The sequence below is a fragment of the Fundulus heteroclitus genome, chromosome 5 (genome assembly GCF_011125445.2).
Source record: "Fundulus heteroclitus isolate FHET01 chromosome 5, MU-UCD_Fhet_4.1, whole genome shotgun sequence".
Classification (NCBI taxonomy): Eukaryota; Metazoa; Chordata; class Actinopteri; order Cyprinodontiformes; family Fundulidae; genus Fundulus; species Fundulus heteroclitus.
In genome coordinates, this window is record NC_046365.1 from 7,326,317 (window position 1) to 7,343,071 (window position 16,755).

Here is a 16,755-nt window from a genome sequence, read left to right on the forward strand (position 1 = left end):
AAAAAGATAAAATACAAGATTCATTGAAATAATAAAATTAATAGTTTGACAGCCTTAGTTTAGAGATGATACACCAGACTTATATCTGGTTGAAAAAAGAAAAGCCAAAATTGAATAAAATGAATAAAAAAGGGAAACGGAAACGGAACTAAAAGGACGTTGCACCGGGGAAGCGTTTACATGGGGGGACCAACTAGACACTTCTGTTATGGATAAAAGTGTCCCGAACTGCTAATAGCGGCGTATAACTTTCAAAAATGGATAAGCGTCCAGGTGTCTGCAAGACAAAGAGTTGCACCCTTGCGGGACTGAAGCGTAAAACGGTGTTTGGACGAAACACAGGGGGGTCTTAGCCAGCGCACGCTTTCCACTTTTTAAACTAAGCGGGAACTTAACACGTTGAAAACATCTTTCAGCGTTGCCATAGATGTTTTGAAAAATATTAAAAACATAGATCTGTCTGTGTAAGATAATGAAAAAAAACAGGCCTTCGTCTGTTTGTTTTTACTGAATGTCATTTCTATGTAACTGTATGTATGTATCTATTTAACTAAACGTTCGTCTGGGTGAACTTATAAATCATGGTTTCAATGATGTTCATTTGTTTTGGGAGAACTGCAGCTCCTAATTCAAATAACATTTTTAAGCATGAACTATGTTAACTAAAAACTAAAGAAGGAACAAGAGATACTTCAATAACAAAGTTTGTTTTTTTTTTACATTAAATATCAGGGCCGAATTAAATTGATACACGGAGAGATTAAAATGGTTTAAACGAAAAATATTTCAGCTTTGTTAGAAAATTGTAACAGGCAATGAGCTGTACATAAAAGGTTGTTGGGGTCACTGCCTAATTCTGTAGTGGAGTAAACCCATCATTTGTTTGAGCCCTAAAGTAATACAAACTCACTGAGATCTTATTGCTTATAATAATAGTGATTCATCACAAACCAGTCCATTTGAAAGAAGTTTAGAAATACATGATCTTTGATTTAAATAGATGTAAAAAATAAAACTGCTTTGGCTTTGATCAAACCTGTATGGAACTACATATGGTTGCTTTTCTAAGGGTTCTCTATTAATTTATTTTATTTCTTTTTACTTTGGATTTGAATGCAACTAATGAGAAATTTTGAAAAGTGTCAAATTATCAGAAGGCAACGTTATACGCATCATCAGTTACAAAATCATCTGATGTTATTAGTTATGCTGAACTGAGGTGAACCTCAGAGGGACAGTATAACCTGAGAAGGACAATAGATATGATAAACAACTCTGACCATGATGTAAACATCTGAATGTTATGGCAAGGCTGGGTCTGTGTGTTCTGGCCTGGGAGCACGAAAACTATGTCAGAGGGAAAAAATAAAATAAAGTCAGCTCCTGGAGGGTTAAACTCTAATTCTAATCTTGGGTTGTTTTGGGTAGCCTTCTCAATGTGCTTACTGGGAAAACTCTTATAATTTATAGAGAAACACTAGAAGTTCAGAAACCTAAAAGACAAAATCATTGCTTTAAGGTTTAATGCTTGACCAATTGAGATTTGGGAAGTTATGTATAAATAAAGATATTACTAATAGCAAATACACATGGTCAATGGACCAGAAGGATATCAAAAGTTTGTAATAAGTCAAAAACCTAAGTCCAGGCCCGTATTAAGACAATGTGGTGCCCCTGGGCACTATACCTCAAAGCCCCCCCACCCATCAGACATAATCAAGGGGATTTCTGTAATGTAATTTACTAACTTACACAACTACATGTAGGCATATGAGCAGTGAGCAATATTCAAATATCTCATTTTAAAATGTTGAAATCAAAAAGCACAGCTTTTGATGTCTGTTCTGTTTGGATTAATTTTCTGTAGCGTTAAAAAAGACGATACATTTGAACGTACTTGTGGACCAGCTCAACTATGACAGATTGGGGAGGGGGAGTGATAGATCATGTAGCCTAATCTTGATTTATTTATCATTTATTATTATTGTGACATCAGTGTTCACAAAATGAATAATGTATGGTCTTTCAACAATTTCAAGTAAATAATATGCCCAGGGGCACCATGCTTGGTGCCCCTGGGCACTGGCCCACTGCCCCTTATGGATAATCCGGCCCTGCTATGTCATATTGAAAATACATAATTGTGCTCCTTGGGAGACAATTTTGTTTTTTGGTTATTTATTTTGTTTTGATTTTTTTCTTTTAGAGATGTTTTGAACAGAGTTTCAAAAGAAAGTTGGGGATTTAAAAATGTTTGTTACTTTATGCTATTAACAGTTCTGTCTTTCTGCTTCTTTTTCTTTGCAAAGAAACCTGGTCAATATGATAGGAATGTGCTAACAGAGAGATTTAGTCTCTTTTTAGACATTCTCAGATGCGAGTGAATACCAAAACGGTGCTGCAGTGCCATGGGGGTTGATCCATGGGACAAAAGAGAAAAGGTGATGTCATTGACTTCAGCCTGATCCAGTTTTGAGTTTTATTTTGTCAGAGGCAAAGTTTGATTTATTTTTTAAATTATTTTATTTATTTTATGTTTGTCATGTTAGAGGGAACACAGCGGTTAAAATGTTTGTGACTGCTTTGCTGTAATTTCTTTTCAACCTATGGAGCGTTTATTTGGCAAAAAATGCTGGCAGAATTCATTCTGTTTGCAGGTGTGAGGACTGGAGGATGGACTCTTGAAGGGAAGGAGAATGTTGTGCTTAAGTCAGACATTGGACTGAAAATGGACAATGGCAAGGACTATGACTGAAGCATCGGACAACCTTCGACAAAAAATACAGATGAGTTCTGCAGACACGACTTCATGCATTTCACTTCAGATTTTCTTGTACACAATTAAAACAAAATACACATTATGAAACACATTGGGATTATGTAAAGGTAAAAACTTTTAAATAAGCAACTTGATGGAATCATAGAGCAACTTAATATATTAAGTGGGTATTATATCAACAGTTAAATAAATAAAGAAATTAAGTAGTTTTCACTATATAAGCAGAGTAACCTGAACTTTTAAATTAAAATTTAATTTAATGAACATCTTAGAGTAAGCAGATTTCTGCCAATCCGGCAGGCATCAATAAAACAGTAACAAAAGCTTACTGGCTAAAATGGATAAGGTTGCAATAGAATTAGCATAATGACACATCCTACTAACTAACATGGGAAGATTTAGGATTAAAGCATCAGTGTACAATGGTTACAATATTTGTGGAGATTTAATATCTCTCGACTAGAACAAATAACTCAATAGTTTAACTGGTTGTTAAAACATCCTAAGGGGAAGAACACATAAAACAGAGGTTAGCTAGTTGTTAACCTGAGGGCTTTTAGATCAGGATAATTTAATGGTTATCCTCTTACATACAGAAAAGAAGTAAGATTTATTTAATTAGATTAAATTATGGAGACATTTTGGATCTGGTCAGGATTGCTAGGAATGAATGAAGGTTTTCTCTGAGGAACATTAAAGCAGCAAAAGACATCCCACATTGGAAGTCCTGTTGTGTCAAGAACATCTTGAACGGGACGTAAGGTGAGATCCTTACAACGAGAGAGGTTCCAGACACACAGGGGGGTGTGGAGACCCCTGGGGCATGGCACCCAGGACGAGCTGCTGTGGGTTGGCCCTGTTGTAAACTTGACACAGCTGGTGGAACCAGGTTGGAACCAAGGGAGACTATGACGTTGTCCCACAGGTTACCTGACACCTAACACTGACTGTAAAGGGTTCTGGGTTTTCAGGGTTGCTGAAAACAGAAAGCTTCAGAGAACCTTAACCTTTCCTGACCAGGCACTCAGAAAACATAGATCAGATTACCGAGGCCTAGACAAATAGGAACGCAGAGACGCGTTCATCCAAGAACTTCTTGATCAAAGTCCTTAATCCTCAGTTAAATAATGGCAAATAATCACATGTGTGGTTTACTTTATTTTAGGATTAAATTGGGAACTAATTCTGATTTGCTTGAGTAGCTTTAGTTGTTCAACATTGTTAGAACGTTTTCAAAAAGCTCTCCTACTCACTGCTTTGTTATGTGGAACCTTGGCATCCTTGAACAGTAACAGCATGGTATAAATATTTTTGTCTTTTCTGTGCAGAACAGCACCTCACTTTCTTCTTTAAAAAAAAAAAAAAAGAGAGAGAGGGAAAAGGCTTCTACATGGAAAGGCTTTCTTTTTCTCAGTTGGGGTTTTAAAATAAAACGGGAAATGACATGAAACGAATATGTTGATGAAATTATGTTGCAGAGAACTTTAACTGTCAGACAATGAAAGTTAAGGCAAACATTGGATGCATTCTGTTAAGAATTATTAGGAAACTACTGCAAATGCATTTGAACTTAAAGATTACTCTTTTAACTAATAATTGAATTGCATAATTCTGGGAGCTAAATAATTGTGCACAGAAATATCTTGAATGTGAAAGTGCTTGGAGGATGTTTTAATAAATGACACATGAATGGGGTTTTTGATAAGAACACTAATTACACCTTGTTTCTGTTCTCCAATAGAAACAAGCTCTCGTGTCTGCAGACCATCTTTACAAAGTGTTTTATTAGAGAGAAATGCAAAATAAAATGCTCATGGCCCATCCAGAACTGAACATTCGTTACCATCCAGCTCAATCGTCCAGCCTGCGAGGGGGAACCAAGAAGAGGACTGGGGATGCACAAGCCAGAGAACTCTGATTTCCTATTCTTCAACGGCAGGAGTTGCCTGAAGAGACCCTAAGCGCGATTAGATTAATTTCTGCCTTGTGCCTGAATGGCCTGAAGGCTTCCTTAACTTTGCGTTCTTGACGTTCGGACTCTTCTCATATTGTTATTGTTTGTTTAACTGCTCTGTTCTACTGACTTACTTTGATTTTTTTTTTGTGTGTTAAGACATCTATACTGTGATGTCGCAATATGTTTAATATGGTTTTATGCTAAAGGATGGAAACTGTTTGCTTCAGACACACAAAGACCGATGGTTTATGCAATTTTTTGCTTTGATATAGGAAGAACCAGGGTCTGATTGGCTCTAAAGATCCTTTAATCTTAGCTGGTAATGGTAACTCCTAGTTTCAATAGAGGTACTTCTCGCTCAGATTGGCCGAGAGCGTGATTTCACCTGGGGTCAAATCAATTTTTATCATCTTTTAGATAGGATGAATTTTTCTGATGACAAAGACCCGGCCTGCCCTCTGATGCCCCTCAGTGGTACTCCTGGATTTGTAAGGTAGGAAAGTGGTGGATGATTGTCCATGGGAATGGTAAATGGAGAACCAAGTAAGGGGTTTTACAGGGTGGGGGAAGAGTAGACGGATTCGACCTTGGTTACTGAACAGTTTTTTCTTATCTAGTCTAATGTAAAATTCAAATAATGTGCGCATAGGGACCTAAAACAAGCCTTACTTAATTAGATGAACCCTAAATTGTAAATAAAAGCTAAACCTTTCTTCTTGTGTGATACAACTCTATGAAGCATTCATGTTGATCTGTACTAAAAGTTACAGCACTGCCCGGTTCCAACACGGGAACCTTCAATGTTGTGGAAAATATTATTCAGCTGTACGGAAGTTCGCGGTTGAACCAAAGGACTGTATTAATAAGCTGCTACTTTTTAAAAGAAAGAAAACATCATGAACGATTGAAGTGAGATGAGGAAAAAGAGTATATTAAATGATAACAGGGGGGAATGATAGAATTATTATTACTATGTCTACATATTTTAGGTTATTTACTATTTTCATTTCATTTATCATATATATTTACTCTTTACTACTAAGAAGTTTTAAGGTTTTAGATTTCTCTATTATATTTGCAGAAGGCCTGCAGAAAGCAGAGAAATATGTTGTGACTATGATAAGTGTTTTTATGAACTCTATTCAGCCATCTGGAGTGCTGCACTGTGTGAACTGCTTGGTTTTATCTGGAAGGTCACAGTTATTTTGCTTATCCCTACCCCTTAGATTCAAAATGGAACCAGGGATTCCCTTTCCTAATAAATAGAGAGGGGGCGACGGATTTGCTTCAGATCGGATTTGGACATCTGTATTAAGCATCTCCGTTCGATCTCCTTGCAAGCTTATTTGAAAATCAATCTCATTGTTGTCTCTCCTTCTTGTGTTGTTAATGAATGTTTTAGGTGTTTGAACCTGACACTGAGTCTTTATATTATAATAATAATAATACATTTTATTTAAAAGGCACCTTTCTGGACACTCAAGGTCACTGTACAAAAGGATAAAAAAATGCATATATAACTTTTGTGTACCCTTTTTGTATTATTGAAAACACCTTATAATCTGATTGTGACAAAACATTTTACTTTAATCTGTAAATTATCTCTAAACATTTAGTGTATTTAGGATTTAGAGAGATAATATCCATAAACTACAAACCTCACAAACTCTTGGTAAGCAAAAATTGTTTTTGCTTACCAAATGACAGCCTAGGTGTCCTTTTTAAGAACATTCATAATTTGTAGTTTTGACTTCCAACCTTTTCAGCTTCCAGTTCACAACAACGAAAAAGATTTCAAACCCCAACACCGGATTAAGTAATGCTTCTAAAACAGACTTCACAACTGTTCCTCTGTGACCCCACCCTGGTCTGAGTAATTTGGATTTGCTGATATACTGGGATTTCCAAGCACATCTCTCAGGTTTATAGCGAATGATTGGTTAGAATTGATTTTTTTTTTTTCCCCCAAGTGCCTTGAGACGATGTGTTGTGAATTGGCGCTATATAAATAAATTCATTAAATAGAATGATACGAAACAGCCGGTATAGTATCTCAATCATTCAGGCAATTGCAATCCTGAGTGCCTCTATATGAAGGCCATTTGAAAAACTAGAGAACCCTTTCAGAGGTGAAACAACATCAAGAAATAAGAGTTCAGTTGCTCTCTATTTAAGCAATTGTCTTTAAGGTATGTCTGACAAAGAGAATATCTAGTGAAAAGCAGCTATTTAGACATAGAAAAAGCCTTGTTGAGGTCAGAAGAGAAAGTTGAAGCAAACCTGTTAAGGAAATGCAACAACAGCTGGAATGACCTCACTCCATTGTATGTTACAGTGTACAGTGTAACCTTAACACGGGGTTGTTCATTCCAACACAAGTTGACTTGTTTAACCTCTATTCTACAGGTTTGTATGCATGTTTGCTTTTCTCTAATCCTTTTTGGATATGCTTGTAAAGTATAAAAAGGTTATTTTGGATTATTTCCTGCCAAATTATCAGTAACAGTTCCCTCATCTGTGAAAGGATGTCATATAACAACAGCTTGTTGAAAAGAAAGTAAATCCTCAGAGTGGTGACGGCTAACTAGCTAGTCTGTGTAGCTAACTTTAACTATTTTGAACAACTCAGACTGGAAATGCTCCTATAAGTGGTAAACTGTTTAGTGGATATCAACTCACTGCAATTTCACCAGGAATTTTATTTTTTTACACTTGGTGCTGTTTTGTTCAGCCAAACAATGCTTGTGTTAAATGGAGTTAGCTAAATTGAGCCAACCGGCCAGCTGTATCAGTCTTCTAGAAAAGCTCCAACTTGTCAGTCAACTTTAGCCCTTCCAACAATCGAGTAACATTTATGATTTGCACCATTTCAACGATGCATTTACTTTTCTAACAAGCTCATAGTGGTATGAAATCTTTCTACTACAATGGAGGGAATTAATACAGATAATAACATTAAAGAATCCCTCTTTAAAAATCCAAATCATTTATGAAGAAAATGACTTTTTTATTTGTACCTGAGGCTTACATATGACGGGGTAGCACATCTTTCTTAGGTTTTAAGGCAGACAACAAAGACTACATTCTTTTGGTACTGGATGTCTGCACCTACATAGAAAATATAGTATTTCATATACCTAAAATTATGTTATACCACCACGTTGCTACGGAGCCCCTAAAGGGACACGGAAGAGAAATAAAAAAATAATACTTTCTCGTGCGCACCACTTAGTTTCTTGTGCGCACCAGATAGTTTCTCGTGCGCACCAGATAGTTTCTCGTGCGCACCACTTAGTTTCTCGTGCGCACCAGATAGTTTCTCGTGCGCACCAGATAGTTTCTTGTGCGCACCACTTAGTTTCTTGTGCGCACCAGATCCTTTCTCGTGCGCACCACTTAGTTTCTCGCATGATCGCATGAGTATTTCGGACAACCGTGTTCATTAGAATGGATGTAGATGAACTAATTGCACTATATTTTCAGTTTGGGCTACCATACAAAGACATTGCTGCATTGCTTGCAAGACGTCACAGTTATGTTGTGTCTGAACGTCACATAAAACGTATCCTGAAGTCCTGTGGTCTATTTCGGCGCAAAGGATATACAAACCTTGAATATGTTGTGGGATTCATTCAAACACAGCTGCAAACGACTGGTCAACTGAACGGATATAGATGGATGTTTACAAAATGTCTGGAAAATGGACTTAAGGTAAAGAAAGAAGAGGTCCGTATTATATTAAAAGAACTTGATCCAAGAGGTGTGGAACTTAGGAGAACCAGACGTCTTCATCGGCGCAGCTACTTTGCAAAGGGGCCGAATTACATATGGCATTTGGACTCCTATGACAAACTGAAACCATTTGGAATCTGCATCAATGGCTGCATTGATGGATTTTCTAGGAAAATCATATGGATGAATGCGTTCACCACCAGCAGTGACCCAAAGATTATTGGAGGCTACTTCATGGACGCAGTTAAGAAAACAGATGGCTGCCCAAGGATCGTCAGAGGTGACAGGGGCACAGAGAATGTCAGAGTGAGAGACTTCCAACGTTTTCTGCGGCGAGATATACAGGATGACTCTGACATTGACAGCTATATAGAGGGGGCAAGCACATCAAACCAGAGAATTGAAAGCTGGTGGGGTTTCCTCAGGAGGGAGTCAATGGAGTTCTATATTTCTCTGTTGGTTGATCTTAAGGATCGTGGTTTGTACAACGGTGAATATTTGGACAAAAGCCTTGTTCAGTTCTGCTTCCTGGGCATCATACAGGTAAGACTCAGAGTTATCTTGGTTCTTTTACATTAAGAAACTTTCCAGCTTTGTATGCATTATTTCCAGAGTGATAAAAAATGACAAACCTGATTTGAACCGGCTGGTAAACTTTGAACAGCACATTTGATGAGAAAGCAAATGAATTAAAAACAGGGACCAAAATTATAATGGTCGAGCACCTATTGCTCGGCACCTCCCCGCTCATCAGAAACCACCTGCGGAGAGAGAGGGAGGAAAACAGCTGCACCCTGACCGGCGCAGCCCGCAGAACCCTACAGCAGCATTAGGCAAAGTTGAAATTTGGGTGTAGGTGCACGGATGATATGCAGTTTCTGCAAATAATCACGTTTGTGTTGCAAATTTCCAGCCATTCACTCATGCCTATTCCTAATATTGCAGCAAACTTTTTCTATACGACTGCCTTACTATCCCTATTGTTTTTATGGTTGCCTGATATTATGCAATAGTGCATTTTATTCCTATTTGTTTAAAATTGAGACTAATGATGTCCATGTACTGCGAATTAGGGAATGATGTGATTCTTATCGTCTCTTTTCTAAGTTAATAATTTCTCTTACTAAAATGAAATGTATAAGGACAGATTTTCTGACGCCATTACTGACTTCACTCTATGTTCCTTGTTTTGTCAGGATGAGTTGGATGAGATGACCTCTGTGTGGGATTCACATATTATTCGACCATCAAAAAATTACAGAGTACCAAGTGGCCGACCTAAAGTTATGTACATGTTTCCAGACCTCTACTCAACCAGAGATTGCATTTCACCAGTAAACAGTGATGATGTACAGCTATGCATTACAAACTGTGCCTTTCGACAAGCAACACCATGTGACACAGACATCAACAATCTCTGCAACTTTCTGATGGCAGAGTCACATTTGCAGCTCCCATCTGATGGTTTCCAAGCAATTGATCTGTACTTGCATTTGCGAACTAGTATTAGAACTAGTCTATAAGTTGTAGTGACTTACAAATGGTCATCCTGTTTGTTTAGTATCTTTGTAAATAATTTTTATCTTAGAAGATTGTGTTTCTTTCTTTTAGAAATGACTGACATGACACATCGCCTATTAAATAAGGCAAATATAGTTCCTTTTTTCCACAGTTTATTCAGAAACCTGACCTTTATTCATAAAGAAAGCCAGTGAAAAGTTGAACAATGTGTGTTTATCTGTTCACACAACACTCAAAATGTTACTTTGGATATGAAAATCTTCTGAACAAAACTGAAAGTTATGATGAAAAGAAAAGAAGTTAACTTTTTACCACAGAAACATCAACTACTGTGATTAACTAAATAATTGTTTTGAATCAAGAATTTGCGTTGTAGAGCTGTCAAAAATAAACATAAACAGACTCTGAACTTTTTTTTACTTCTACTTTATTTTAAGGTGGTGTGACGTAATAGTCCTATAACTTTGACTAGCATTGTGTTTTTTACAGGCAATTATTTTTTAAATAAAAAATTTTTCTTTCCAGTGTTGCCCTTGGCTCTCCACTCACATTTTTTCAAACTCAAAGTTAAAGGACAATAACACTGAAGGGCATAATGCTACAGAATGTCCATTGTAAAACAGTCCCCTGCCAAGATGTTGTCTAGCTCGGTTCTAAACTCCGGGTATGACACATAGGTGCATGGCAGCTCAAGGACAGCTCCACACGTGTGTGCCACTACTCTTCGATTTAAGCCAGATAACCTATTAAACGTAATTTCAATGGTGTCTTTGCATAGCACTGTGGACCCTGTGCAGAAGCGCAAGAACGTTTCTAACTTTTTTTGGTCAATGCTTCGAACATACCTCAATAGATGGTTTAGAGCTGTCTGCTCCTGTGAATTTAGGCTTTCACTTGATGGTTTTATCATTTGGGCTACTTTTTTGTTTGTTGCCCTCTTTGACTCGTAAAGTTCAATAATATTTTCTTTGCTGGCTAGTGATGGCACCGCATTGTAAAAACAGGAGTGAAAACTGTCTATTACAAATTTTGGTTCTTGAAGAAGAACTTTATGTGCAATTGTGGAAAGGGAAGCCTGCACATTTTCTTTAGTAGGCAAGTTGTGTGAGCCCATCCTTGAAAATAGGTCAAGCAAGTCTTCCTCAACATCTTCATCCAAGTTTCCTTCTAGAACTTTGTCTACTGTCAGCCGTTCATGTGCTGAAATGAACCTATGGAAGCTCATCATCAGCAGTTCCTCATCCACTGAACTAACCCCCTGAAAGCAGGCGAGGATAAAGGCTGGAGACAATTGGATTGGTATGATGTTGTGGTCCAAGTATCCTTTCAACCAAATTCTTCCAACCGCTTCCCAGTGCTTTTCAGTGAAGTCTGGTCGAAGCCTGGGTACTCGTTCATCCTCCCCCTCACACAGCTCTAAGAAACGTTCCCAGAAAGCTGAGTACACCTCTCTTGACACACCATCACTGTCAAAAGCTTTTTCATTTGTGAGTTCCATTTTTAGCTGAACATTCATAACTGCTGGTTCCATAAAAATGTTTATGAGATCACTAACAACATTAATTCGTCTAATCTGAACACAGTGTATTTCTTTGTCATTTTGGCCTGGCTGTGCAAAGATACTGTGTAATGATGCAGCTCCATCATTTAGTGTTGAATGCTGTAAGATAAAAAAAGAGTATTCAACTTTAACAAAAACGTATAGCCAACATGTAAAGTACTTGCTGAATCAGGATTTTTTTCTAAATTAATATTATTTTTATAATGATTGAACATAAATCAAATTTAAATACGGAATTCTTTACTTTTATTAATATTGTTTAGTTTTAAATAGCTAATGAATTAATCTAAAAGAGACAAAATATACTAGAAAGAGAGGCAGAGACAAAAAATAGTTTTGAAAGTTTTTTTATATTTACCTGAGAGGAGTTAATGTCATCTTGGTTCCACAGAAGGGTGGAGTCTAGACTCTCTTCATCATGATTGGAAACTGGCCCAAACTGAATTTCAAAATCTTCAGCAGATGCATTAATAGCCACAACTGGAGTACACTGAAGAACTTCATCTTGATTGTGGGATAGAATAAAACAGTCATCCTCAGCTTCTGGATTGTCTGCACCTTCATGAGGATGGGATCCAGCAGCTTCAAATGAAGAATCCAGCAATTCTTTGTGGATTATTTCAAGAGAAGGTGACTGTGATTGCTTGCTTGATTTGTCTGCCTGTCAATAAACACAGTAAAATCAATACTGTAGATTTATAGTGAAATGTTTCATTATATTTCTGAAATAATGTTAAAAGAAAAAAAGTACATTAAGTTGTCTTTCTACATCTCCAGATTTAAGACATTGTCATAAAGTGGTATTACCTCACACTGTGCTATGAACACAGTGTATGTCCTAGATTCAAAAGATTTTACTCAGGTTGTAATGCAACATTATGTAATCTGGTGCATTATATATAATACAATATTGGCTTCTAAATGTAAGAAAACATCTTAATAGCATGTTGTAATAACCGTGGCAAAATACATAAAATTACACAACTGAATTTGATGTAATAGTCTGCCTCATCATACATTACCATTAGTACATTTTACATTGGGTAAGGAATGCTTAACTGGTCCCTCTTTCTTAAAAAGTGATAATGTAATATCAGTTACATACTATATATATATATATATATATATATTATGTCAGATGTGCTCAGGCATATGTTATTATGGCTATAATAACTATAAAATAAGATGTTTTATTACTATTTTGCCAGAAAACTTTGAAAAGAACTGTCAGGGGGTGACTTTCTTTTGCTGGAATCAGTTGCTACACATAGCAGTGATCTCAAAACACCAATGTTCTCACGTTTTCGCTTGCAGATTAATAAGTAACAGCCGATAAAAAAGAACGTTGCGCTCCGGTGCAAGGGGGTCACGTGATTCCAGTTTTGCCGCTCAGCCAATCAGATCGCTGTATTGTCAGCCGTGCGAGTTCAACCAGTTAATCATGGCTACGCCCATAAGGTGTTGTTTGCATCTGTTTCCAGACAAAGAAAGCCCAATAACAGCATTTTCTGGTGCCAATTGGCAGAGATCTTGATGGCAAGGAAAAAGAAATAGCCCAGTTCACCCGTCCATCATCCATTTTCTAACACGCTTATCCTTGCTGGGATCGCGAGGTGTGCCGGTACCTATCTCCAGCTGTCAATGGGCGAGAGGCGGGGTACAACCTGGACAGGTCGCCAGTACATCGCAGGGCAGACATAGCCCAGACTTTTGCCCAATTTACTGTGATATCACCAAAACTTGCTGCGCTAGGATAGCAGGTGTCTTTGTGCCAAAGGACTTATCCCCGCCAGAATTTGCATCCCCTGCGTCGGGAGCGCATTCAGCTGGAAGAATGAATCCAGTCAACTCCGCCTCATTTTCAACCTATTAGGCGTGGAAATTAAGATGTTTTACTTTTCTTCATTAAATATAGCAATGGTGTCGTTACATTATTGTTCGATTAGTGGGTTAAAAATGAAAATGTTACACTTGTTAGTGCAATCGTAAGGGATTGCTATGTCGGTTAAAACTCGATTTATCACTCAATATAACATGTTCTGGAAAGTAAACGGCTCACTGGTTGTACAAAAGATAATCCCCGCAATTGCAAATGCCTACGCTGAGCGCACCACATGCGCAGCATTCAATACGGAGCAGACATTGCTCAGGGATCTGCAGTGTGTGCGTCCATAGAACCAAACCACACACACACACGCACCTCTATCTTCAGATACTTAAATCCAGATAAACTAATTGAACTGCATTAAAGGACTCCGCCTCTTATTCTTGTGAGCACCTGAACATCCATTCAGTGTTCTGACCCGACACCCTGAAGTGATTGCAGCCACCTAAAATCCACATACAGTCCATCTGTCATTGGTCATTTAGCCTACTACTGTCTACTTTTCTTTCCTATCTTTTTTCTTTTTCTTTTTTGCTAGCTAGATCAGCATGAATGGATCATATAAAGCGTATTTCACGTGATCAAATGAACACCGAATAAAGGGACAGACAAAATTATCAGATCTAATAAGAGTTTAATTCAACCAAGAACCATATGAAGATATTAACCATATAAAGAAAATGAGATATATCGCTTCTAAAAATAGAACATTATGAGGAGTTTCAAAAAATCTATTTTATTTTTTTAGAATGTGATGATTAAAAATATTTAGACTTCACAACGCTGGAGGTTAACATTTTGATTGATTTCAAGCACTCTCCCGACGCAGGGGATACAAATTCTGGCGGAGAGAAATCGTTTGGCCCCTGTGCTATCCTAGCAGGTCTTAGGGATATCACAGTAAATTGGGCCAAAGTCTCGGCTAGTTCTGCCCTGCGATGGACTGGCGAACTGTCCAGGTTGTACCCCGCCTCTCGCCCATTGACAGATGGAGATAGGGACCAGCAAATGAGCAGCAAAACTCGAATCACGTGACCAGTTGGACCTGAGCGCAACGGTTTATTTTTTCTATCGGCTATAACTTATTTACCTGACTCAGCCAGATAGATTTGCTCCGCATATCCATCTGGAAACCTTCCGTTGAACTAATTTTGGGAAGGGGCGAAAATACCGGTTAGCTGATTGGCCTATGTTGGTGATAGACGGGCCAAATAAACCAATCAGATTCGTCGTCGCTCTGTTACGAGCGACGACGAAAACACAACCACAAGCCAAGCTACTCTTGCTGCTGCAGGTAAAGGCTCGTTAGCTCAGCAAAGAAATACTCTGTAATTCTGATAAAACTTGCTCGATAGCCACGCTAACGCTAGTTTCATCGGCTGAAGCCGCCATGTTCTTTAGACTGAACTGACGCGCTTCTCGTTGCGTCACGCCTCAACCCGCCTCAAAGCCAACGCTGATTGGACGTTCGTTTGGTGAACGGCTCCAAATTTTCTTTAACGGAGAGTAGCCAGACTGATCTGCGAGTGAAACCTTGAAAGCTCGCGAGATCAGGATGGTCTCACGAGGCTAATAACTTATTAACGTGCAAGCGAAAACACGGGAGCATTGGTGTTTTGAGATCACTGCTATGTGTAGCAACTGATCCAAGTGAAAGAAAGTTGCCCGCTTACAATTCATACGAAAAGTCATCACACAGATTCCGGCCTACGGACTATAGTTTGTGAAATCTAAATATGCATCATCACACTGTGTGATTTTAATAATACTATTAGATCTTACTTCTCCATCTTCTTCACTTGTTGAAAAAATTGGTATCACGTTGGACTCTGTAGATTTCCCTGGGTTATTCCTTTGATCATTGGTTGATCTTTCATTTCTTCTTGTTCGTTTCCTTGCACACTGCCTCTGGATTCTCCTGGTCTATATTAAATGAAAAAGTTGTGATGTATAATTTTTCATGGAAAGCTGTTTTATTATTCAGCAGGCTAATGCAGGCTTTACACCATTGTTCATACATACTGTGTATTAATTAACACGTTTTTAAGATTTCGCTGCCATGCAGAAAACGTTGCGGGAGCAACAGCACTGAAAAAGTGAACAGTTGTTCCACTAAAGAATTTTAGAAACGTTTCAAATGTACTTCACTGATGCAATAATTGAATTTTCATTGATTTGTGATTCAGTTATATGGCTAATGGTTGAAAGCAATAAATTATTAAATGCGTTAGTTTCAACTGCATTATTTTTATTTGGAATTACGTTACAACAGCGAACGAAGGATTACCTTTCTTTGCATGTCCTCCGTGTCCTCAAAATCCGAAGACATATCTGAAAACTGGTCATCAGTAGGTATTTTTTCCTTTCCTCGAGAGCAGGTGTAAATTCGCAGCATTTTTATTTTGGTCTGCTCATACAGTTGGTTTACTGTGCTTTCAAGAGGAACGTTCTCGTGACTAAAATCACGTATGTCAAAGACGAAATCCTCCACTGATCCTTTGGGAGATTGTCCGTTTGGAAAGAACAGGGCTTTTCCCATTTCCAACAGTTCCCCCATTGTAATATTTTTCTGGACACTCAGATGTCTTGTTCCACCTCCATGTCTTGTTCGAACCTGGTGAAAATCCCCGTTAAATGGAGCCATCCCATTTCAACCCGTCGATTATCTTTTGCGGCATATTGATTGCCAAACCTCCGTGGTCTACCGCTTTCAGCAGATCTCTGTTCTGTCAATTTTTGACGTACTCGCTGCATGAGGGCGGACTTCACTCCTGCAGTTTGGAAAGTCTCACTTCTTTGCTGACAAAATGCTTTTACTGCGAGTCGGTCTCCATATGTCACAATATATTGTCCCAGTTCCTCATCAGTCATCACATTTATGACGTTAATATCAATCTAAAAAGGAGATCACACAGACAGACTATTAATTATTGAAAAAGGGCTGTGAAATAGTATCTGATTGAAGAGGTAAGGCGTGATGGCGAGTCCTGTGCTACTGCTAATTTACCGACTGAAATGGAATTACAACACTGTAATTAAATATTATGCTAATGGTTTAGCAAACCTAGTGTATTGATTAACTAACCTTATCTTCCTTCAGTTTTTCGGCGACATTGTCGGGTATATTTCGGGTTTTCAAAAAGTTTATTAAATCTTCTTCGTCAGCCATCTTGTTAGAATCGACGGAAAGATAGAGACAATATCTGGTGCGCACGAGAAACTAAAACTGGTGCGCACAAGAAAGTATCAAGTGCGCACGAGAAAGTATCAGGTGCGCACCAGAAACTAAAACTGGTGCGCACAAGAAAGTATCAAGTGCG

The 16,755-nt window shown here is 38.0% G+C and overlaps 1 protein-coding gene across 1 annotated transcript; it reads right to left on the reverse strand.

Annotated features, from left to right (window-relative positions):
- Positions 1-10,514: 10,514 nt before the first annotated feature.
- On the reverse strand, positions 10,515-16,048 carry LOC118563030. The gene is made up of 4 exons (XM_036136609.1): positions 15,723-16,048; positions 15,218-15,358; positions 11,909-12,211; positions 10,515-11,649 (listed from the first exon to the last, which is right to left on the reverse strand). Exons 1-4 carry the CDS (start codon positions 15,990-15,992, stop codon positions 10,588-10,590), a joined length of 1,776 nt encoding a protein of 591 aa, XP_035992502.1. The 5' UTR covers positions 15,993-16,048; the 3' UTR covers positions 10,515-10,587.
- Between the last annotated feature and the right edge of the window lie 707 nt (positions 16,049-16,755).